The following is a 26019-nucleotide window of genomic DNA, read 5'->3' on the forward strand; positions in this document are numbered from 1 at the left end:
CACAGGTCGAATCCTAACCTCCAAGGTGAGGATGTTAGGAGGCGGGGCCTGTGGGAGGTGATTAGGTCATGAGGGTGGAGCCCTTGTGCATGAGATTAATGCTCTTATAAAAGAAGCCCCACAGAGCCCCCCTACTCCTTCCACCAGTGAGGATAAAATAAGAACTATACAACCCAGAAGAGGTCCTTCACCCTACCATGCTGGCACCCTGATTTCGGCCTTCCAGGCCCCAGAATTATGAGAAATAAATGTTTGTTGTTTGTAAGGTATTTTGTTATAGCAGCGTGAATGGACTAAGAAAGTGGACTTCAGGGTTAATTACCCTTAAACATTGCATCAGTATTCTCCCAGGAACTTCCAAGAGGGGTTAAACTTTGCCAAGGACCATGGGTTCTGGACCCCTAATAATTTGTTTTATTTGTGTATTCTCATAACATGAAACGTCTTGTACAACACATTCAGGAACTCTGAGTATAGAAGAAGTTAGCCCCTCGCTTTTTGGTCTTAGTTCCCTTTCCTCTGATAGAGTAGTTCTTCTTGACAAAATTTTTCTTTGAGAATTATTTATTCTCACTGAAAAACCAGGATTTCGTTTTGGTTTGGTTGGCTTTGGCTCAGCAGCTCTAAGGACTTCAGAGGTAAATGTTCTAAGTCTTTTGAAAAATTCCCTTTGAAAGAGAGCAAATCTTAGGAAATCCATGTATACCCTGGAAGGTTGTGACATGGAATGACAGCATGATTCGTTGGAAGCTAGTCTGAAGGAGTGGGATGGAGAGCGACAGGAGAGGAAAAAGGAGGAGATGTAGGGAGAGGGGGCAAGAGGAGGAGAGGATGAGAGAGAAAGAGACACACAGAGAGATTGACTTAACTTCTCAATGCTCTCTATTTGTCCACTCCCTTTGTTCCCATTGCTGTCACCAAGTTCAGACAAGAGGAGATGATACTGAATGCAGAAACAGCAGTAACCTTCCTCATTGCCCCCTGCCTCTAGTCTCACCCCGCAAAAATCCATTCTTCGCGTGGCCTCTAGAATGATGAGCTACAATGCAAAGGGCTGGTCAAGTCCATTCTCTGTCTTCACTTCACATCTTTTACCACATCCTGCTACTTTCCCTTGGCTTCAAACTAAGTGCCAAGCTTGATGAGAAGCATCAATGATGTCAAGGAGCCTGGGAGTGAGAGGGGATGTGGTCTCTGCTTGTCCTTGAGCCGGCAGCCTGGGCTCCCAGTGGGCACTCTGACCTTCTCCAACTTCCTCTGAAGGGACCTGAAGTCATGCGACAGGGTTAGATAGCCTAACCCCAGACAGGGTTAGGCAAAGGTTCCTTGCCCTCTAAGGAAGGAAGTTGGAGAGGAAATGCCATTTGCTTCATTTCTTCTTGGCTGTCCTGAAGATCTTTAAGCAGATATGTCTTCTGCATCATTCACAGGTGACATTTCATACTCCGCCACATTTATAACTAAAAGGAAAGTATGTTTCCTGCTGCAAGGTGCTAGCTAAACGCTCTACCAGGAACATTGAGAACGTCAAGTTGTGGTCTCTGTGTCTGTAGAGAGCTTTATCATCAGGATTCTAAGTCTATTCACTATGTTAAAGTACACGCTGCTCAAAACGCTCCCTGGGAGAGTGGTCACTTCTGCCTTGGCCTGCGTCCCTCTTCCACCTGGCCTGTCCCTCACATCACAGAACACTTCTGCTCTGCCGTCTGCTTGATTTCTGTGAAGGTGGCCTGGGCTTTTTCTTTTATGGTATCCAAGTCCATGTTCTGAAGATTCTGGAACTGCCCAAGGATAGAATCCTTATCTTCTTCCTCTTCTTGATCTTCATCTACCATTTTCCGGAGATCTTCGGGCAAATCCACGTCATCTCCAGCCATCTGGATTTGGTTCTCATCCATTTCACTCTATTTGAAAAAGAAACACAGAGACAGATAAACCACCCTAAAACAAACAAACAAATTTTTTTTTCCTTTTTTCTCCCCAAAGCTCCCCGGTACATAGTTGTATATTCTTAGTTGTGAGTCCTTCCAGTTGTGGCATGTGGGACGCTGCCTCAGCATGGTTTGATGAGCAGTGCCATGTCCGCACCCAGGATTCAAACCAATGAAACACTGGGCCGCCTGCAGCGGAGCGCGCAAACTTAACCACTTGGCCACGGGGCCAGCCCCCAAACAAATGGATATTAAAGGCAGCAGGCAAATGCTGGGTCGAGGAGGAATGAAGTGAACAGCCTGCTTGGCTGTCTCTCGGCAGTGCCTGGGCCTGGGAGCAGTTGTGGAGGCTAGAGGTGCTGGTTGATGCACCCCTCTTTCACCGCACCTGGAGTGGATCAGAACCTTCTAGCACAGTGGTCCTCAATGTGTAGTCCCTGGACCCAGCAGCATTAGCAACATCTAAGAAACGTGTTAGAAAGACATATTCTAGGGCCTCACTCCAGACCTACTGAATCAGAAACTCCAGGGTGGAGCCCAGCAAGCTGGGTTTTAAGAAGGCCCCTCTGTCAGGCTGATGCCCGCAAAGCTGGGGAATCGCACACCAACTCTGGCTCAGGGCAGATTTGCAAGCTTTGCGGTCTGTCAGCCTCAGGCTGGGACCAGGGGCCCCAGCGGATCCACTCTGGAGGCCGGGGTTTGGCTTCACAGAGACCCGACAGTGCTTAGTCATTTCAGGCATCGCTCTTAAGTGGCAACTTCTGCTTAACAATTGCCCCTCTCTCCCTTCTACTAGACAGGGGGCCCCCATGGGCACAGAATCATGTCAAATTCCACCTTATGTCCTTAACACCTGGAAGCAAGTCTGGTACACAACACCTGTTGATTAAATGAATCGTCAATGGCCTGGCTCCCAGTCGGCATCACGACTGTGCAGGCTTCCGTGCTGCTGACGGTATCACCACAGTTTGCTCCACACATCTCACTTTGCGATTCTGGGCGTGGCTGTTCCAGAATTCCTCAGTGCACGCTGCCTGGTCTTAGAAAGCCCTTTACCACTTTGGTGGTGGAGCCTTTTGTTTTGCAATGAGAGAGAAGACTCTAAAGAAAACTTTCTCTGGGAAAGGTAAGGGTCGTTTACATTCCCAGATGGCTGCCATTGGAAAATTTTCTGAGATCAGGTTGTAACAGGAGGCAAACTGGGCTTCGGGGGCACAGAAGATTAACAAGAGTGTCAGAAAGCGAATGATAGGAAAAATCTAAGCAGACTTCAGGGCCCAACTCAACATGTTGTGATGAGCCTGGGATTTATTACCAAAGCTCATGAACAATCACATAAAGATAAAATGATCTTGGAAGCAAACTAGGTGCCCATCAAGGGACAAATGGATAAAGAAGATGTGGTATAGATACACAATGGAATACTACTCAGCCCTAAGAAATGATGAAATCTGGCCATTTGTGACAACGTGGATGGACCCTGAGGGTATTATGCTGAGTGAAATAAGACAGAGGGAGAAAGTCAAATACCATATGATCTCACTCATAAGTAGAAGATAAAAAGAAACACAAACACACACACAGCAACAGAGATTGGATTGGTGGTTACTGGAGGGGAAGGGAGGAGGGGGAGAGGGGTGACTAGGCACATGCGTGTGGGGATAGATTGTAATCAGTCTTTGGGTGGTGAACATGATGTAATCTCTGTAGAAATCGAAATATATTACAATGTACCCCTGACATTTATATAATGTTATAAACTGTTACTGCAATAAAGAAAAACATACAGGGGCGGCTGGGTGGCCGAGTGGTTAAGGTTGTGCTCCCTGCCTCCAAGGCCCAGGGTTTTGCCTGTTCAGATCCTGGGCATGGACCTAGCGAGGCTCATCAAGCTATTTCGAGGCCACGTCCCACATCCCACAACTAGAAGGACCCACAACTAAAATATACAACAATGTCCTGGGGTGGGGGGGTGGGGGGACTTTGGGGAAAAGAAGGAAAAATTAAAAATAAATAAATAAATAAAAATTAAAATAAAAAATAAAATGTTAAAAAAAAAAGAATCCGCAGCAGAGCCCCATGGCTGTTTGGGGGAAAAAAAAAAAAGGTAAAATGATCATCTTAGTCTTAATCAGGCCACACTGGTTCGATTTTAGAAAGATTTTGGCAGCTGCTGAGTTCCCAGGTGGAGTTAAAGTCAACACCCACGCGAGATAGGAATTCTCCCTGCCTGGGCGCTGAGTAGAAATGATTCTCAACAAACATCGGTCGTCTCTAGGTCCAAACAGCGAGCCAGGGTACTGTGTCAACTTGACTCTCCAGCTGGAAATCGCATCGCCGAGGGCTTTTCCTTTCTGAGGCTCCCTGGCTTCGACTTCTCCAGCTGGTCCCTCCAGAGGCTGGAGGCCACAGCCTTTCCCCAGAGCTCTCTTCCTCCCTCGGTGCTCCGGGCAGAGCGACAGCGAGCAGGGCTCCAGAAACAGCTTGAGAGGCCGACTTGGATGCAGAGGAGGCGAGGCAGGTCCTCCCTGAAGAGCTCTGAGAAGGGCCGCGCCCAGCGCCAGCCTCCCCGGGTGAGAGGAGCTCGCCCCGCGCTTGGCCAGGTCGTGGTGGCCCCTCCAGGCGCTTAACGGATTAATTAGTCCCTCATCAAACTGGTGTGGGGATTAATTAGTTAGTTAATCCCCAGGGGCTCCTGGCCAATCTTCCATTTCGATTTGTTTCTTATTTACCTACTCCCGAGGCGGCCTTCCTTGCTGATCATCCCCCGCGCGTCTTCGTAGAGGGGAGAGGAGCGGGACTCTGGTCCGCTGATTCTCAGTCTGCGCAGGCGCAGGACACCCGCTGTCTCCCATGCTCCCCAACACAACGGGCAGGATCTGAAAAGGCCTCCCGGGGAATCCCGGCTCCCCGCCCCTCTGGTTGTGTTAAATGTCTGCGGATGTCACAAGGTTCAAACCTGCACGGAGTAGCTGCTGCGGGCTGGAGGAACAGGCCGCTGGAGGGACCGCAGGGAGGGAGCCACCAGCTGGTGCTCAGAGACCTGATCCACTCAGAAGGGCTCGCGGGCGGTGCGCCCCACCACCCCCCACCCCCGGCCTCAGCGCGCTGCCCCTGGAGAAGCTTTGGAAGGGTTTCCTCCTTCAAGGAGGACTTGGAGGGTTATTTTCTCCTCCTTCCACCTGTCCAGGGAAGGGAGAGCAGCGGGGTTCCCCTTTGCCTCACAACTCAGCAGAGGGACTCTTGATGGTCACAACTTCTACCAAAGTGGTTCTCAAATGGGGTTCCTCAGGTCAGCAGCAGCACCTCCTGAGACCTTGTTAGACATGCACAGTCTTGGGCAGCCTGTGGTGGAGTGGTTAAGTTCTGCATGCTCCCCTTCGGTTGCCTGGGTTCACAGTTTGGATGCTGGGTGCTGACCTACACCACTTAGCAGCTATGCTGTGGCAGTGACCCACATATAAAGTGGAGGAAGATCAGCACAGATGTTAGCTCAGGGCTAATCTTCCTCCGCAAAAAAAAAAAAGAAAGAAAAAAAGAAATGCGCATTCTTAGACCTGCTGATTCAGAAGCCACTGCTCCACATTCCTTGCAGACAGGTGCTTACTCATCTACAAGTCTCAGAACCCAGCCGAGTGTCTGGCATGGAGACATAGACAGTACATGTTCATCGAATGATTCAGTGAGCCTACTGTCATGGACTACTATAGCCTTAACAATACTCAAACATGCAGGTCCTCTTTGCTGTAAAGAGCCCTGTTTTCATAGCTCTTGACTTATTTCTCTTTACACTCCTGTTGGGGCAGTGCAGCCTAGAGGTCAAGAATTGGCTTGAGAATCAGATTGCCTGAGTGTAAAGGTTACCTCCACTACCTACAGGCTGTGTGACCTTAGGCACCTTACACAGCCTTTCTGAGCTTTATTTCCTTATCTATAAATTGGGATTATATTATTTGCCTTAGAGTTGTAGAGGATTAATGATATGATAACTGAATTATCTGGAGTATTTTAAGTGGTCAACGAAGGGTAGCTATTCATAAACATAATAACCCTCAGAGGAGGGCGGGGGGTTTGAATTGGGGAATCCTGGCTCCTGCACATGGTACCAGGCCCATCAGAAGACCTTGTTCTCTTTACACCTTACCTCTAGCCTAGGATGGCCCTGACTTCACATGCTTTCCTAGCAAGCTGGGCTTATTCATTTCCCTTTTGGCTCAAGGCCCTCAATTCTGGGAGAAAGCTACCTTGAGGACCCAGGCTTCCCTCACCCCTTGCAGGCCCACCCTAGTGTTTGTGGGACCCAGAGGACAAGTACTGATAGCGGTCCCTGGCTCACGATGTAGCCCTCTTTTTTCCTAGTCCCTGGTTCCATCACTCCTGGGTGTATGGTTCCCAGTGTACGGACATCTTCCCTACTCTCCAGGCCAGCAGCTCAGTGCACCCTTGGGAAGGCAGACCTGGGGCAGAGGCCTGGGCAGGCGCTGGAATGAATGTAGGTGGGGAACTTGGGGTCCTGGGCAGCCTGAGTGAGGTCTAGAGGAGGGGTGTGGGCTCTGGGTGGGCCTGTCCCTTTGGCCGTGGACTTTTCATCCCATGTGAAGGAGTGTGGCCAGTAGGACAAAGGGGAGCCCTGTAAAGCATGGGGCCCAAGGCTAGTGGCCCCAGTTGTCCAGTCTAGGGCAGTGTTGGGTGTGGTCATGGCTGTGGTCAGAGAATGCTATGATCTCCATCCTTCGAGAAGGACAGTCCTCCCGCCCACCAGCAGTGGAGCTGCTTCAGGGGAGGATTCTCGTACTGGAGTCAGTTTCTCTGGGCTGCAGCCTGTGCCGTGGACACTTTATGACTAAGGGTAGGACAACCAGACAGGCCGGTGAGTATCTGGAGGACAAGAACGAAGCCCTCTGGAACCAAACTTGGACCGCTGGCCTCATTAGCACTGTCCTAATCAAGTGAGCTAGCCCCGGGCCCAGGTCAGGCCAAGGGTAAGTGTCCTGTTTGTAAAAATTGCAGTGACCCCAACTGTTGTCATGCAGAGGTGGCCAACGACAGTGGAAAGGCTGTGGGATCTGGAGTCCGGAGACCTGGTTCACATCCCAGTCTGTCATTTGCCCACCTCATGACTCTGGCCAAGTCACTTAACACTTCCAATGCCCATTGGGAGGACCCCTCAGGGGATGACAGAGCGGACTGAAGGAGACGTGGTATGGAGGGCCTTGTAAGCTTCCAATCCCTGGACAAATGTAGCTGTAGTTACTAATATTTTTGAGGAAAAAGGGCAGCTTGATATCAGGATCCCTGTGAAAGGCTTCCTGGGATTAAGAAGGCATGGGCAGTGAAACAGCGGGTGAGGAGCAGCAGCCCAAAAGAGAAGGACCCAGAACGGAGCAAGCAATTAAGGAGCATGAGTGGGGTTTGTACCCCGTGTAGTCGCGCTGCCTGCTTGCCTAATGAACCGCCCGCTGATAGGACCTTGTCTACAATCCAAACAATGACCGTCTTGTCCAGACTTTTGCTGCCCACTGACAAATCTTAGGTTGAGGAGACTGGGGATATTTTGACACAGTTCATGCATCAAGGAGAGGCAGTAATGCCTCATTACACCCCGCAAATACCAGTGCAGTTGCAGCCAATATGAATCGGCTCCAGGGACGAGGGGAAGTTTAGTGCTGAGAACCACAGCATGATTGAATGAATGAATGAATGAATGAGTGAGTGAGTGAGCCAGTCTGTAATTAGGGGATTTACAGGCTATACTTTATTCTTAGAGGTTCTGTTTTGGAGGTCTTCTCATTTCCAGAAATCTTATCAATTTGAGATATTGTTTAATGCAGTTGAGAGCTAATTATTTTTATGCCGGCTGACCAGAATCAGTTTTAATCTCTTGGTTTTTAACCAGATTTATAATCTTAATTGCTAGTGCTGAATGCTCCATTATTTAAATAGCCTCCTATCCCCTCTTTGTTATCCCCTGTGACTGATTTCTGACCTTTCACTAAAGGGTAAGCACGACCCTGGATTCAGACTTCTTCGGCCCCAGATCTTGATAAACTGCCCTCGTCTGGTACCAGACTTGAGATATGAGGATAAACCATCTTCGATGATTATATCTTCCAAAAGCTGAGCGTTCACCACTTGTTAGAGTCTTGTTAGAGACTGGTAGAAGCACACACCAGTTTGTTTGATACTAGGTAGATCTGAGTTTGTTTTGGGTTTGTTTGTTCACTTTTGGTCTACGTGGTACCAAACGGCTAGATGAATGGATGTTTTCACTTTGACGAGTTGCTCTAACCTTTGATGTTTGCCTATTCGTGAAGATCATTGATGTCAGCAGTCACTTGTCTTCACAAACCCCTTCTCACTGTCCTGGTCATGACTGAGGGTGCTGCACTGGCCTCCAGGCAAGGCAATAGGACCCCTGGTTCCTGTCTAGCTGGAGCATACAAGACATTGGTGGAGTGGGGACATAGACCAAAGAACAGAGCCAGGCAACAAACACCTCCATAGAAAGTCACAGTGAGCATGGCCTGCTATGCCCAAGGTAAGGGGGTGTTCAGCCTGGACCAGGAAGGTGCAGGCATGAGGCCCTGGAGCCTGGCTCTGGCAGACGTCATGCTTGTTCTGCCCAGTTGCTGCTGAAGGACAGAGCCATGTGTATGTTCTCTCCCCTGGGACAGTGGTTTTCAACCGTCTCTATGCCTCTCACTCCCTTGTAAAGCACAGACAAATACTGATGGCCACATCCCACCCTCAGAGATTTGGCTCCAGCGGTCTGTGGTGGGGTCCAGGCAGTAGAATTTTTAGAAAGCTTGCCGGGTGATCCTAATGTGTGAGCAGTGCTGAGACCCTTGGCTGGGGCTTGCTAGCTGCTCCTTCTCTGCACCACACTTCTTCCCTCCTTAGCTACTTAAAGAGCCCTCAGCACACCTGGAATAGGACACAGCTTGTGCATTTGACTTCTCCAATAATAGGCGTCAGTTTTTAATGTTGACTGAGAGTGTACACATATAGGGCCCGGCACGGAATGAGAATTTCTAGAACCAGCTGTGTACATCTTATGCTTCTTTCCTTTATGAGGCATTCCAAAGGAACTCAAGAAACTCTTAGAGGTCACTTATCCAAGCCTCTCATTTACAGATGAGGAAACCCTGGTTGGGGGAAGATTCTCGCATGAACGGCATCCAGCTTGTTAGGGGATGAGCGCCCAGCACACCTGACGGGTCTAGCAGGAAAACATGGCTAGTACGGTCAGATTGGCTTGGGGTCTCATCTTGCCTTGCCATTTACAGGCTGTGTGACCTTGGGACGTCATTTTCCCCCTCTCAGCCGATGCTCTTATCTATGAGGGGAAATAATATCTACCTACCTTACACCTTGGGTGCTGGGTTGACTGAGAAACCTGGTGTGGCTGAGTCACGTGTACGGAATTCCTGCTGTATGGCGTGCAACATCTCTTTCTTCCCTTCCCCACGTCCCCTCAGCACGTTCAGTCCTTGCTTCTTTCAAGGGCACGAAGAGAAGGAGCAAACTGACCCGGGCAGGCTAGGGAGGAGAAGGAAGCGAAGGCCCCTGGAGGGGCCTCTGATGGCCCCCCAGCCCTGCCACCAGACACAGCCGCTCCGAGGCAGAAGGTTTCAGTCTCCGACCTGCTGGGCGGCCCCCCGAGCTCCTAATCTGAAGGAGCCGGGCAAAGAAAGGTTCACGGAATCCTATCTGTTTTTAAGAGGCAAATTTTAAGTTCTATTCTAATGGCGCTTTCAGTGTGACACGTTTAAAGACAACTCTATTGATAGATTTTCTTCTGTCTTCATCTTTATTCAAAATGAAGGATGCCCTTAATACAGCAGACAAACACCAGGTGTAACTAAATCATATAGCTCAGCAGGGGGCATGACATTATTTTCAATGACTAACCTAGACTGACAACTCCCTTAATAGGATTAGGGTTCATTGTGGAACTGTTTTCTCTTATTAATTTGGCTTGACTTACATATACATTTTGAGTTAGCAAGGAAGAGGGGCGCCTTTATTTTTAGAGATAATCTTGTGGCTTTATTTACAATGTATTACTTCCTCTGTTTGAAGAAATGTGACCTCTTAATTATAATATAAAGTAGCCTTTGTATTTTGTACAAAATTATAATGTTGAATCCAGATTTGTTCTTTTCATGAAAATTTGTTTTAATGTAAGTCTTAGGGCAGATGGATTCTTTCAGCTGTTTTTGAGACTTTGTTCTTTGGGTGTGTGATTTTTTTTTTCTCCCAAACATTGATCATTCAGAAAGCCTTTTGCACAGGTGTGTGTGAGTGTGTGTGCATGTGTGTGTGTGTGTGACTTCTACACATCATGCAAGGCACTGAGGACAAAGATGGAAACTCAGCCCCTGACTAAGGAGCACACGGTCCAGTAGGTGCGAATATTCAGTGTGATAAGATGAAATAAGATAAGAGACATGCACGCAGGGATTATGGGAGAATGGAGAAGCATGAGCCAACCCAGCCTTAGGTGGGGACAGGGAGGCCATGGAAGGTTCTGGAGAAAGTGGCACTAGATCACAAAGTCTTACAGGAAGGAAGAGGGTCACAGGGAACAGGGCATAAGGGACAAAGTGGGAGGAAGGGACAGTCCAGGCAAGGAGTGGCAAGAGGTGAGACTGAAAAGATAGGAACCACATCATGGCATGCAGCCCAAGGGGTCTGGACCTTATTCTAAAAGTCACGATAAGTCTTTTTTCTTTTTCTTCAACAGCGGAGGGACAGGATCAGATGCGCATTTTGGAAACCTCACTCCGCGGTTTTGAGGGGAACAAAACTTAAAGATGAAAAGTTACTTAAGAGCTGTTAAGGTAAAAAAGATGAGAAATGATGAGGTCTGCACTTGAGGATGAGTCAAGAATTATTTAGGAGGTGAAATTAGGGTTACGTGGTGATTTACTGAGGGAAAAGTCAAGGATGACTTCCAGTTGACAGCCTGGGGGATGGGCTGGCAGAAGGAGCCATCAGTGCAGGTGGAGCCTAAGGAGGAGCAGGTTAGGGGGTAATGAGGGAGTCTGTTCTGGGTGTGAGCTCGGAGGTGCCCAAGTAGAGGCAGAGGCAGCAGGGAACCTGAGGGAGAAGGTGTGGGCTGGGGTGTAGATTTGAGGGCCATCTGTACGCAGATAGGTGGGAGCTGAAAGCAAGAGCAAGGCGCAGCCATCCAGTAGAATGTGCAGACTTGCATGGGAAAAAAGAGCCCAGTGAGGGAGCACCATGGAATATTCCAGAATTTGGGGGCAGACAGGTAAAGGGTAACTCATGAAGAAGACAGAGAAGAAACAGTTCAAAGAGAATGAGAACCAGAAGGGTGGTGTCCAGAAGCCAAGGTGAGAAAGAGCTTCAGGGAGGAAGCAATGACCAGAGCTAGAGGAAACGATGAGAAACAGAGGTCCAAAAAGAAAATGAAAGAACCATCTGGCCAAGCATCTGAAGGAGGAAGGTTTTGGCAGAGCAGTGGGAGCCAGTAATCTAGGGAAGATGCCTAGAAAGGCCTGTTTACCTGGAAAGGGCTGCTGCTTTGTTTTAGTTGGGAGAGATTTGACTTCCTTTACAAAGGAGAGGCCAATAGAGAAGAAAAACTGAAAATACAGGACAGGGATGATGAATGGAGTGGGATCCAAGTCCAACATGAGCATCATGGATTACTTTAGGTATTTGAAGTCCTCTAATTACCTGAAATTTGACAACCAGAGGAAATCAACACAGAGTGGCTGTGTGTACATGAACATCATAATGAGCAATAAGCTTTACTACATAGACTTCAGATTTCTGCAATTTGATTACTGCACTTATTTGACTCCTTATGTGATTACTGCAATTACAAGTGGTAGTCAGAAGACACGAGTCTGACAATGGTGTGGTCACCGACAGTGAACAGCAAACTCGGGAGAGGAGGACGGGTTCGCCAGAGGGCTAGGGCCTACATGGCTCCTTTTCAGAGTCCAAATTTCCTTCCCCCAGTCAGCAATCGAGTGAAACCCTTTTTCACAGGAAACACCAGCCAAATAATTTCTTTAGAAAATACAGTTCTAATTCCAAAATGTGACATAGTTATCCTCATTAGACCTGACAGCTCCCGGGAAGACATTTTCCTCAAATCTGCTCTCTGTTGGGCCTCGGTGAGGGGAAGGGCCCAGAATCGCCTCCTGCTGCTTATGTAACCGCTGTGATGGTGACCCTGGGGAATTGTGAATGAGGTGCCCAGGGGGTCATCCCTCGTTAGCTGGACGACATGGTGAATGTGTCCAACTCCCTGTGGACTGTTAATACTATTAGTATGGCTGCTTACCCAGCAAGGATTTCGTAAGACGGCACAGGGCTAAGAATTCTGCAGACCGGGAGGGGAGAGGAGGTTGTTATGAGGAGCCCAATAAGGTCCTGGTGACCTTGCCTTCTGCCCAGCACCATTTCTTCGTCAGACAGTTGTGTTCAGTTCTCGAGTCTACCATCCCCAGTAGAGATACTCAGTTTAGAGGGGAGAGTGGGGCACGGAAAAGTGCTGGGTGAAGAATAAGGAGGCTCAAGGCCCTGTTTGTCACAGTAAGCTTTGTGACCTTGGGCAAGTCCCTGGATTTACATGAGTTTTCTGATGATGCATTGAGCGTATACCTCTGACATGGGCTATTCTGCATATAAAAAATAAGCATAATAAAGAGAAATACACTCAGACGCTGGGTCAAGGCGCCTAAGTGCCGTGGCAGCCCAGGGACTCACACCCACCCTAGGAAGAGAGCTTAGGGGGATGGGAGGAAGAGGCAGGTGGAGTGGTGCTCAGATGACCCCACCTATCCTGAGGTTACCGCTAATTGTTAAGGACAATACGATTTGTCCTACTGATGCCTTTTGATGACCCTTTTTTTCGTAGTCGCCATGCTATGCATGACATCCCCAGGGTTTATTTATCTTCTAACTGGAAGTTTGTAGTTTTGATCCCATTCACACATTTTGCCTATGCCCCACCCACTGCCTCTGGCAACCACCCATCTGTTCTCTATCTATGAGTTCCATTTGCTTTAGATTCCACATATAAGTGAGCTCATACAGTATTTTTCTCTGTCTGACTTGTCTCACTTAGCATGATGCCCTCAAAGTCCGTCCGTGTTGTTGCAAATGGCAGGATTTCCTTCTTTTTTTATGGCTAATTGAAGATGACCATTTTTAATTGCAGTAATCAGATAAGTAATCAATTAAGTGCAGTGATCAAGATGCCAAGCTCCACGAAGGAGACTTACAGAGGACGTGGGAACTGCTGGCTCATCTCCAGCCAGCAGGTCCTCCCCAGCCCAGGCCTCTGGCAGCCCTCCCCTGCTGCTCTGAAGGTGCAGCCCTGGCCGGCTGGCCCCTCACTCCTCTCCCTCGAATTCACTGGACACATGGCCATGGCCCCGAGCTTTCCCAACCACAGTGATGCCCATGGCACTGCCTAGTCTTCCAGGGCCTCCTTGCTGCCTACTGGATCATCCAGGAGAAGAAAACCCACAACCTAAATTCCCATTGTGGTTTTCACATGGCATTCTAAAGGTTCTATTATGAAGGGTCCTTCTGCATAATCTAAGAAAGCCCCAAGAACTGCAAACAGTTCCAGAACAGCCAGTGGCAGGAGCCCCTCCAGAGAAGCCAGCTTGATATGGTCTGAGAAGCAAAGCATGGCATTCAGGCCTGGGGAACGAGCAGCCCCAAGGTCGCCTGCTCTCAAGGCTGAATGTTCCAATTCCTTCAACTCTCCCTCGATTACTGTCAGTCAAAAACCCCTCACCATCCTGGTTGGTGCAGAGACAGCTAACAGCCCTTTGTGTCCTGGCTCTCTCTCCTGGCACACCATGGGAGGACCCCACAGCTCAGATACTCCCCTCCCAGCCTGTCCCTACTTCGTTCCTCACCTCCTGCTTTGTGACAGCTGCTTCTAGAAGGGCCCACCAGGCTCGCTAGAATAAAATGCACAGTCTGGTCCTTCATGTGAAAAGAACGGATTTCAAAAGAAAAAGGTTACCTCCAGGCATTTATTTCTGTTCCCCACCCCCGACCACCACTCTCCCTGCTACAAGCCACAGGCCCCGCAGAAAAGCCAAGCACACAGGCCGGGCCGGTGCGCTAGGGCGGCGAGGGCGCATTCGCCGGCGGCTGCCCGCGCCGCTGCGTCCCGGACACCAGGGGGCGCAAGGGACCCGATTCCTGTCGCACAGTCGGCCGCTGCTGTGCGCTCCACAGCGACGCCAGGGTCCACGCTGCACAGGAGCGGCTGTTCTGCACAAACAGAAGGCCGCCACCGGAAGCTGATCTTGGCCCGGGAAATGCATCTGTCCCCCAGGGCCCCTTTCCAGCCTCGGGGGCCGTGGAAGGCCAGCTGCAGCCCACTGAGCCTCATTCAGCCGTGAGCGAGAGGAGAACCTGTGACAGCCGTAAGAGGCAGAGCGGGCGCCCAAGAGTGGGGCTGAACTTCAAACACAAGGCCCTGCACACAGGTTGGGACCTTAGCCACATCTGATGATAACTGGGCACAGTGGACTATGGTCCAGTTGATTTTTAGGGTATACTTTCTGTTAATTACCGTTTTATGGATAGTGTGCATTGGATTAGAATTTCCATATGCTTTACAAAAAGCAGGCAATTGTATCATTAGTACATATTTTTAGTATTTTTTCACACTAGGGGCAAATTCTTGAAACATTGTGTGTAGAGTCTGTCTTCCCAAAATGCAGCCACCCTATAAGACCGGCCCAGGGAGGCCCCCATCCAGATGTAAACTCCACAGGAAAGGAGCACGTGTGGCACGCTCTCCAGTGACATTCTCATCTATTTACTGAGATCGTATTTGGAATGTAGTCAGCGACTCCCAGGTCTGTGGTCAAGTCATCAGACAACACAGGAGAAAGAAAAGCAATGTCCCTGGGCTGCTGGCGTGGGATTCTGTGACACTTCACTGAAACAGTGAGCGGTACAGATTGTCCCCAAAGTTTTTGTGCAGTTTTAAGCCATGTGGAGCTCAGAACTGCACTAAACTTTTGGGATGCCTTTAATATTAAGAGTAGAAGGAGCAGAGGCCTTGGGGCCAGAGGGAGATGTGTTCAAACCATTTTGTGCCTAAGCCGCCCTTTCATGGTCGGGAGGCCTGAGTTCCAGTCCTGGCCTGTCACTCGACAGCCGTGGGTTTGTGCACAACTACTTAACTCCCCGGGCTGCAGTGTCCTCGTGTCTGAAACGAAGCAGAGGCACTCGATTCTTAGAAGAACTCACAGGTCTCTTTCAGGGTCCATGAAAGACATCAGGTGAGGTCTCACATGCACCAGGCATCGGAAACAGCTACAAAAAGGGGTGTATGAGCACTGGTGAACCCCGCAGTGGAAGGCCCTGGGCTCCACTGGCAACAGCTTATCACCTTTCTCATGTCCTTGCCCACTGGCTTTAGGGAGCAGTAGCCTCTGCAGATAGAGTCACTGTCACTCCCCAGGGCCTGTCCCTCTCCAGGGAGGATAGGAATGTGCACATTTCATGGCTATAATTATTTCCTCTTTCCCTAGTTTCTGCTGGAAAGGCTCCTGTCCCAAAGGATAGCTTAGCTCAGAGATTAGGAAAGTATTTTTTCTCTGAAGAGCATCAAAACCTTGCTGCTAAGCCTGAAGGTGTTCACCTCTGAGGATCTGGAAATGAGCAAGACCACCGACTCACCACTAAGAAAGAAAACAACCGAAAGTTAAGATTCTTGAGGTTCAGGGACCTCGAGTTGTTGCACTGTTTACACACATCAGTGTGCTTACCCAAGGTCTTCAAGGCCCCTGGTTGTTATTATCTAGAAATAAGACTTCTGTGCATAGATACAATAACTGCAATAATAAGACCTATCGTCTACTGAGCTCCTTCCATTACTCAGCCCCTGTACAAGATTACTTACATTATATTATCTCAGATGAAGACCTTATGAAGTAGGTATCATTGCCCCTATTTTATAGATGAGGAAACTGAGGCTCAGATATTTTAAAAAGCCATCTGACGTTGTACCCTGACTGAGTGGCAGAGCCAGAATGGAAGCCCAGTTCTCCTTATATCCCACAGAAGGACAATAGAACAGTTGTCAAAAATAAATCTTTAAAATAAACCTTCCACTTCTGTGGAAGAGACACGGCCAGTTAGCCATGTGTGTGAGTATGTGTGTGTGTGTTTAATTTCTGCTTCATTCCCAACAATATCTGTGGTCTTTAATCAGATGCACCCACGGCAGGAGGCAGGAGTGTAAATCTGAGTCAGGCAGCCTGCCTGGGGGAAGCCACGTTGCTGAGGATAGCCAGTGACACCCTGGGGAGTTTCGGGAAATCCACTAGACTACGGGAGTGGAAGGACAGTGTTTAGAAGTGCTCCCCTCTTCCAAAATTCAAGCACAGTGGGAGAAAGTCCTGAATTGGATACAGGGTACAAAAAGCAAGACATTCTTTTCAACATTTGTTGGTTGCAAATGAAAGTAAGTTTAAATTTCATTGTGAGTTTTCCTCCCCTCACTGAGAGCAGAACCTGGGGTCCTGGGTCTTAGGGATCGATCTCTCCCACAGGGTGGGGCTGTCTAACTCTTTGCTGACTTCAACAGTGACCTTTCATGGACAGTGACCTGTCTCCTTTTGTTTAGTGCTTGTAGCTTCTGAAGTTAAACTTCTCCAGGATCTGCAGGGGACCCACTGAAGGAATTGGCTTAGCGGCACTTTCTAAACCACCCAGCCGACTGGAGGATGGCGCTCATCCTTGGGAGAGGGTCATGCACTTTGGAGGGATCATCTTCTTTGGCTTCAGCAGGTGGAAGAAGTTCTCTAAGGGAAGGTGCAGCTCTGGAATACTGGGTTGAACTCCTAACCCGGAAGGTGAAGATGGAGTCATTTAGAGGAGCTGGGTGGATCCCCGGGTGGGGGGAAATGAGAAGTGAGCCAGAGGAGCAAAGTGCTGGGCCCCCTGTCCCCCCAGATGCAAGTCCTGGACCAGCGCATCGGAGCCCTGCTGTAACACAGCCGCACATCCTCGTCCCACCTCTCAGCCGGTGAGAGAAATGAATGTGAAGTAGTGCATCGCTGAGTAGTTTTTAGTTCACAATTAGCAGAGTCAATCCTACAACTTTTTTTTTTGAGGAAGATTAGCCCTGAGCTAACATCCACTGCCAATCCTCCTCTTTTCGCTGAGGAAGACTGGCCCTGAGCTAACATCCGTGCCCATCTTCCTTTACTTTATACGCAGGATGCCTACCACAGCATGGCTTGCCAAGCGGTGCCATGTCCACACCCAGGATCCGAACTGGTGAACCGTGGGCCGCAGAAGCAGAACGTGCACACTTAACTGCTGCACCACCGGGCAGGGCCCCCTACAACTTTTCTAAACCGACTACTCCACCAGATCCTACAGGCATTTGTCCTCTCAGCCGGCGCCAAGATGGATAGATGGTGCTAGGTGATGACCAGCACTACTACGTCTCCAAAAAGAAGGAGCCATCGTTCCTTTGAAATAGAGACAGAGTATTACAGAGGTCAGGACCCTGGGCTCTGCCTTCCGCTGTGTGGCCTTAGGCAGGAGGTTGGTGACTTTCCTTGTGTCTCTGTTCCCTCTACTGTAAGAACTGACCTCACAGGACTGTTGATTAATCCTTACAGGATTAAATGAATTGATACACACAAAGCACTTAGAGCTCAATAAACGTCAGCCGTGATTATTTACCCCCATTGCGTGTTGATATATAGAAGTTCTATAGTCTTTAGTTCATAGAGGTAAAATGACTGGAATCTAGTTTTTATGAATTCCCAGTTCAATGCTCTTTTCACTACATTAAACACCTCAGTTAAAATTAAGACAAATATGTATATATGTATCTTTATGCATTCGTGTATACATGTGCATATATGTGTGTATATAAACATATTTATGAGTGTGACCCTTTGCTGATCAACAAACATTCTCCATTTTTCATTATGTAAGAAATGACCAGAGGGCCAGCCGTGGTGTCCTAGTGGTTAAGTTCAGCACGTTCCACATTGGTGGACAGGGTTTGGTTCCCGGGTGCAGACCTACACCACTTGTCTCTCAGTGGCCATGCTGTGGTGGTGGCTCACAGACAAAGAGAGGAAGATTGGCAGCAGATGTTAGCTCAGGGCAAATCTTCCTCAGCAAAAAAAAAAAAAGAAAGAAAGAAAGAAAGAGAAAGAAAGAACTGGATGTTTACTGTGTTAAGAGTGTCTCACCTTTGGGAGTCTGTACTTTTCTCTGAGATGAACTCGGAGGCACGCCCTCTCTGCCTTTTTCTGTGTAAACGCAGCATCTCTTTCCATCCTAGAAGTAAAAGAATAGAAGAAAGGATCAAATGACATAGAGAGCTAAGGACGTTCCAGCCCCTGCTCAGAGATCCAGACACTGGGATATGCCTTCCGAGTCCCCACTGCCTGCAGACACTGCCTGGGAAATGGGAGAGTTTTTCCCAAGTCCCCAAACATCTGCCTCTCTGTCATTCCACTGTCGTAACTCAGACAGACCCCTAAACCCCAAAGACAGTTTGGTTCTGGCACTCTCTTTATGACACAGCCCAGGAGAGGGCCAGGGTAGCTACTCCTGCCGTATAGTTGACCTCACCGTGTTGCTCTAAGTGTGACCTGGGACCAGCATCAGCATCACTGTGAGCGCCTGTTGAGAATGTGGCCGCCTGGGTCTGATCCCAGTCCGGCTGCATCAGAATCCCTGGGGGTGGGGAGGGGAAGCTACATGTCTAACAAGCTCCCTGAACAATTCTTAGGCAAGCTAATCCAGGTCACAGACCCCAGGACCGGGGTCCTTTGGAGGCACATGGTGTTTGGAGATGTAATAGAAGTCTGTTTCCCTTCGTTGTCACTCCCTCTAGATCCGAATTCAGGTGCAGTGTTTCCTTTCCCATTGGAAAGAGGCAGCCCCAAACGATGAAGGGTAAATTTCCATAGTGCTCCGGGGATGACCTAATTGGATTCGTGATTATGCTGGTTTGAAATGGACTCCCTTGCCCATGATGATGCAGACAGAAGCAGACACCTTTTGCGATGTCTGTGAGGCTCACAATAACTGCCTCCCCTCCCAGCTGCCCATTTGGAGCTAAATTGATACCCCTAGCCCTGCCCTTCCTCTGTATTGGATTGGACCAAACTGGGTAAATGAAATCTCTCATTTGGGAATTTGGGATTGGGACTGAGAAAGACAGAGACTCGCAGCGAGGCTGGAACCCTAACAGGTGAACTTGGAGGCCAGCGGCTGCCATTTTCCATTGGGCACGTGGTCTGGGTAACAGAGCCTGAGAGAGCCGACTGCTGAGAAAAAAGAACAAAGCAACCATATGAAGGTAGAAGCAATGGCAAGAGGTGGAAAGAGCGTTCGTGGCTTCCCGAGAGCTTTCTGGTTCACAGTGTAGGCCCATGGGACGCCTGGTGGGATTTCTGCTCGAGGGTTTGGTGAAGCATCTTTGCATGAAGCATTATTTGCATTAAAATAAATTCCCTGTTTTCATTTCAGTCCATTTCATTTCATTGAATTGGTTTCTATTTCTTGACTCCAAATTTTGGAATCATCTTAACCATCACGTGGTAGGCTGACTGAAGGGAGAGCTGAAGCAACCAGATTACCCTCCTCATCCCTGGGCCCCGGCTCAGGTCCTCTCTGAACCCTGGCCCCACCCCCCCCCCCCCCCCAATGTCAGGCCTGAAGTAGGCATGAGAGAACACGGGGCTCAGTCTTCTCATTTTGGAGAAGGAAACAGAATAAGTGACTTGCCCAAGAGATCAGTGACCTGTGGAGAGGGCAGAAGCACGCCTTTTTTCCCCTCAATATTTTGTTATGAAATTCTCAAACATACAGAATTGTTGAAGGAAGGATGGGAAGCGAAACCCATGTACTCACCATCTAGAGCCTACAATTAGCATCTTACTAAACATGTTTTATCCCGTATCTATCCCCCTCTATCCGTTCATCTATCCATCTTATTTTTTGATGCATTTCAAAGTTGTGGACATCAGTAATCTTCCCCCCAGACACTTCGACATGCATACCATTAACTACAGTTACATATTTGCTTATAGTTCCTCTTTCTTTTGAAGTAAAATGTTGCATACCATTAAAGGCACAGATCTTAAACATGCTGTGACGGTTAATTTTATGTGTCAACTTGACTGGGACACAAGGTGCCCAGATTAAACGTTATTTTTGGGTCTGCCTGGGAGAGTGTTTCCAGCTGAGATTAGCATTTGAATCGATGGACGGAGTAAGGCAGGTTGCTCTCCCCACTGTGGGTGGGTGTCATCCAATCCTTCGAGGGTTTGAACAGAACAAAAGGCAAAGGAAGGGAGAATTCAGGCTGCCTGCTGGAGCTGAGACATCCATCTCCTCCTGTCCTTGACTGGACTTACACCCTCAGCCCCCCACTTCTCAGAACTACACCACCGAATTTCCTGGTCTCCAGCTTACAGACGGCAGATCGTGGAACTTCTCGGCCTCCATAATCACGTGAGCCAACTCCTTATAATAATTCTCATACATACATTTACATCTATATACATATGCATATATATATACATACATATATATATATATTTCTCCTATTGGTTCTGTTTCTCTGTGTAACCCAAACCCCTATTAAGATATAAAAGCCATTACTATCACCTGAGAAAATTCCCTCATCCCCCATTCCCAATCAACTCCCGCTCCCCAGTCCTGGAGATGACCACTGTCTTTTTTCCACCATAGGTTGGTTTTGCCTGTTTTAGAACGTCATGTAAATGTAACAATATACTATGAATTCTTTTGTGTGAGGCTTCTTTCACTCAGCATAAAAACTTCTGAGTTTACCCAGGTTGTTTTATTTACCAGTAGTTTGTTCCTTCTTATTGCTGAGTATATTCTTCTATACGAACATATCACATTTGTTTTTTCATTCTGCTGTTGCTGAACACCTGGACCCTTTCCCGTTTTGGGCTACTGTGAAGGAAGCTGCTATGAACATTTTTGTACAAGTTATTTTGTGGACATATATATTCATCTCCTCCGGGTAAATATCTAGGCATGGAATTGCTGAGTTAAAGGGTAATTTGCTGAGCAAGTGCAGTTTTACAAGACGCCATCAGGCCTTTCTCTAAGTGGTCACCCTCTCTCACATCTCATCCACTGGAATCAGAGTTCTGGTTGTCCCACATTGCGGCCACCACTGGGTATTCAATCTTTGTAATTTTAGCCCTTCTGGTGTGTATGTAGTGGAACTTTAGTGTGATTTCAATTTTCATTTCCATGATGACTAATGATACCAGGCTTTTTTTTTTCATGTACTAATTGGCTATTTGTATATCTCTGTGAAGCATTTGTTCAACTCTTTTGCCCTTTTCTTTTTGCTTTTATTGTTGAGTTGTAGGAATTCCTTATATATCCTAGCTGCCTGTCCTTTGTCAGATATACGTCTTGTAAATATTTTCTGTCAGTCTGTGGCTTGCCTATTTATTAATGGTCTCTTTTGATGCATGAAAGCTTTTAATTTGTATAACATCTAATTTGTCATTTTAAAATTTTGTGGTTACTACTTTCGGAGTCATGTTGAAGAATTCTTGCCTAATTCCAACTTGCAAAGATATTCTATATTTTTTTAAATGCTTTATAATTTTAACTTTTATGTTTAGGTCTGTGATGTATATCAAAGTTCAAGTTACAAATGGTACCATAGCAGTTGTACCATAACTAAGGTAAAGGGACACTTTAATATAATTGAGAAAAATGGAGGGGTAAACACTTAGACCTTTCCAAATATTCTATTTAGGTATAGACCTCTTTCAGTACTAACGCTACCAGTAGTGAAAAAAAAATCTGAACATAGAAGTAAAATAAAAATGAGTGTGCCGTAGAGGGCATTGTTAGGTAGTTTTTAGTTTATAGTTAGTAGAGTCAATCCCACGACTTTTCTAAAATGCTGAGGACAGGTTTAGGGAGCTTTCATTTGCTAATATTATTATAATGCCCAGAACTCTCTCTACACGTAACTTGTGATGAACCATTTCTGATGCCTTCTGCTTTATGTTGTATTCTAGGTGATGAAGCTCTTGAAAACTCAAGCAGTGGACTGGAAATCCTGCCTCTTGCCATGGGAGAGCAGGCTAGCCCCATTGGCCTGCTGTTTCTTAAATTGGGTGACTACATAAATTTATAATATTCACACACACACACACACACACAAAGCCGAGTAGTTGGCAAATACCCCAATCCACTGCTTGGCCACACCGTTTGGGCATTTTAGTCTTTGATCTGCCCAGATATAAAAATAAGTAAAATTAGGACATTAGTTAATCAAACAGATGCCATATCTGCAACCAGATTTATTGCGTGGACATATTAAATGATATTTTACATGATCAGGTACATAGTCTAAATTTCTGACCATTTCTTTTCCTTAGGCCACTTCAGCTGAGAACGTTTGGTGCTATTCCACTTCTGTCTCTTCACGATACTTGCAGTGTTTTTACATGCCATAGGCAAAACTAGCCAATATTCGAGGAATGCTGCTATTTTTGCCCAAGTATCATTGTAGCACCAACATCATTTTTGTAGTTGCATTTACTTTTTTTTTTCACTGACTAATGTACTGCAGAGCCAAGCGTAATACATTCTAGGTAGTTTATAAGCCATAATTTCTTTCAGAAAAAATACAATAGACGAGGTTTTCATTAAATGTCGGCCTTTACACTTCCTTGGTTTCCTCCAGGTCATTAACCTTTTCACCTATCTTAGCCATAGGACTTGGGCAACTATTATGTAATTGATTGTTAGCAAAATAGCCATGGTGGCAAGAAGAAATACATTTCTCTTGTAACATATTTAATCTCAAGATTGATGCTTCAATTCTTAATTGATTATTAAAAGACAAATTAATTTTACCTTAAACTTAAGAAAATTATATATAGATTACACTTATTTAAAAATCAGTCTCAGCAGTAAAATTTGTTGGTGATATTCAGATTCCATAACATCCAACTTAAACGTTACAAATATTTTATTTTTATTACATTTCACATAGCCAGGAGAATGTCTGTTTTGGAAGGATGTGGCTGAAGTATTCAGGGGTGAAATATTATGATGTCTATAATTTACTTTAAAAATGGTTCACGATATCTATCTATCTTCTGTACAACTAATCTACCTACAAGCAAATATGGCAAAATATTAGCTGTCAACTTAATGTCATAGGTAGATATGGCTATTCATTATACTGTTATTCTTTTCTGTATCTTTAAAATTTTCATAATCAACAGTCTACTAATTTATTCATAGTCTTTGAGAAGCCAAGTCTTATGACATAACTGTCATGTTGTGCTTTCCAGGCTTTTTCTCACACATGTAAGATCAAGGTTGAACTGTATATTCTTGAAGGCCTGCTTCCAGGTGCAAAGTCTGAATTCTTAGACTTTGAAGGCTTTCCACCTGTTAGGAGGGTGAATTTTGGAAAGACTGTAAAGATAGGCTCACAAATTTTTGCCATAACAATTAAATTGAGGTCAATGAAAATGTGCCTAGACCAGACAGTGTTCAGCTGCTTTAGGAACATGTAGATTCACTTATCATTTTTCATTTCCATTCATACAAGTAGGACACACTCACTGCTGAGGCTAGGAAACTGTTCACTTTCGCAGAACATGATTTCCTAGGGTTAGAGGCCAACAGCGCATTAGGAAAGCCATGGAAAGAGCAAAGAGAAAGAAACGAGGGAGCTGAAGGAGGCAGGGCCAGAATTAATTCCTCTTGCTTTAAAGGGAAATGAAGCTCGTGTACTCACTTCTCCTCAATCATTTGCTTCTGATATTCCTCGTACTCCTCTCTAGTCATCCCGTGGGCTGCTGCAGGATCAGAGGCACCTCCTTCTTCTTTTTTTTCTTCAGACCCGCCACCAAATCCTAAATTCTTTACCTGGTTACTTATCATAGTTTTCATAAAGAAAGCCATTGTGTCTGCCCCGGAAAAATAAAACCAACTCAGACAAAACCTGAAGAAAAAGAAAAAATGACGAAAATCTCCAAATAGCCTCAATGACAGCAACACATTTAAGAGCAAAGGACTTTGCACAGCCTCATCTATTCAAGGGCATAACGATAGAGAAGAGTGGTTTGTGGGCTATAAGCTGGATTAAAGAGGAGAATCCTTAGCACAGAGAGGCAGATGGCTCAGATTACTGAGGCAGAGAATCAGATGCAACGGACTACTTTCCGAATACACTAAGCTAATTTCAGAGGGAAAAAAATCCCTCACACTACCTACCGCTCTCTCTAACCATTTCTAAATTTTAAATTATAAGCACAGCAGGGCTTCATCAAGAGTCCTGTTTCAATTAAATTAATCAGAGTTGACTGATTATACGGCTGTACTGGAATTTCCAAATTCCAGCCCTTGAGCACAACATCCTGTTGAAAACTGAGTCCAGTGAGATTCAAACCCAAAATGCTTCATTAAGCAAAAATAATCCTTTGATCCATCAATTTATCTCATTGGACTCTAAGCACTAGGCAAGGATTTGCCTTTTGGTTTCTTTGAATTCAGTACTGGTTCAGCGGTTACCGTGTCCCATACATAAATATCCAACTGAGACAAGTGTGAGGGGCCAGCCAGCGGGTCCTTAATTTACATCTGGAAGATGACCTCAGCCTTCTCGTGCAGGGACATGTAACACTTTTGTGTGGAAATGATGCGCTGGACACTGTCAATGCTCTGATCGAGAAGGTAAGAAGAATGTAAGTTAAATCATCAATGTGTAGTGGGGTCACCTTTTTCTCTCACATACAGTCCGCCTCCTGGGAGCTCTACTTAAGCTCTCTGGTGTACTCGGATAAAACTTTTGACGCCGTTTTGCAATGCAGCAGATTCTCACTGGTGGTGGTTTTCTTCAGGTCAAGGGAGGAATTGAGTATGGCTAAGACTTTAATCTACGTTAGTATCTTTCTAATTAAAGCACTCCAGGAGGGGGTGGGGCAGACGGAAGAGGTGTCGGCTGCTGTAACCCATGCTTATTATTTTATCCGTGGGCATAAGCCCTCTCAGATGATGACTACCCTTCAGATTGTATAGAACTATATAATCTGGATTTTTGCCTAAAATGCTAGTTTTATATATTTTAAGATCTGCTTTCCCTTTTACTAACCTATTTAAAAATGGTCCAGTTTGAAAGACTGACAAAGACTAAGGGTGAGATAGAAACTCTACCCAGAGCTCTGATTGAGAAGGTACATTAAGAATTAGCTCCTTTCACTTCTAGATGCGCTGCCTGGAGCTGAATCCATTCAAACCATTCTCTCTAAATTACCATTTATAATCAGTTATATTCATCTCCATTGAGGATGGTTACTAATTAATAAGGTCTTACAGAATTCAGATGATAAAGTAAAAGCCATAGCCTGTTTCTCTGTTGTTGCTTTATTTTCTCAGTTCAGCATAACTCCCCTTTAGAAAATACTGCACAGGTATTTCATGATATTAAAAAACACTTTTATTTCCCAAAGAAAAGGACAATCTGCTGAAGATCTGTCCTATATATAATATTTTGGTCAGAAAGTGAAATCCCCAAAGCTATACTTACAGCCAGCTTGGTAGGTCTGAATCAGAGGATATTATTTCTTTTTTTTTTTGGAGGAAGATTAGCCCTCAGCTAACTACTGCCAGTCCTCCTCTTTTTGCTGAGGAAGCCTGGCTCTGAGCTAACATCCGTGCCCATCTTCCTCTAGTTTATACGTGGGACGCCTACCACAGCATGGCTGCCAAGCAGTGCCATGTCCGCACCCGGGATCTGAACCAGCGAACCCCGGGCTGCCGAGAAGCGGAACGTGCGAACTCAACCGCTGCGCCACCGGGCCGGCCCCAGAGGATATTATTTCTTAAAGAACAAAACAACAAAAACCCAAATAATAAAAATTAAAATCCATTTTATTATGTTATTAAAGGATTTAGATTATTATAAAATCTATTATTAAAATTCCAATTTATTAGGAATTACGAAATATTATCAACAGTGAGGGTGTCAATTCTAAACTCCAAAGTTAGTTTGTAAAGCAGCCCGTCC

General features: G+C 46.4%; 1 protein-coding gene across 1 annotated transcript; it reads right to left on the minus strand.

Annotated features, from left to right (window-relative positions):
• Positions 1-428: 428 nt before the first annotated feature.
• CPLX4 (complexin 4) lies at positions 429-24029 on the minus strand. The gene is made up of 3 exons (XM_001489371.6): positions 23749-24029; positions 18170-18257; positions 429-1904 (listed from the first exon to the last, which is right to left on the minus strand). The coding sequence occupies exons 1-3, from the start codon at positions 23913-23915 to the stop codon at positions 1677-1679; spliced, it is 483 nt and encodes a 160-aa protein (XP_001489421.1). The 5' UTR covers positions 23916-24029; the 3' UTR covers positions 429-1676.
• Between the last annotated feature and the right edge of the window lie 1990 nt (positions 24030-26019).

This window comes from Equus caballus, chromosome 8 (genome assembly GCF_041296265.1).
Source record: "Equus caballus isolate H_3958 breed thoroughbred chromosome 8, TB-T2T, whole genome shotgun sequence".
Lineage (NCBI taxonomy): Eukaryota > Metazoa > Chordata > Mammalia > Perissodactyla > Equidae > Equus > Equus caballus.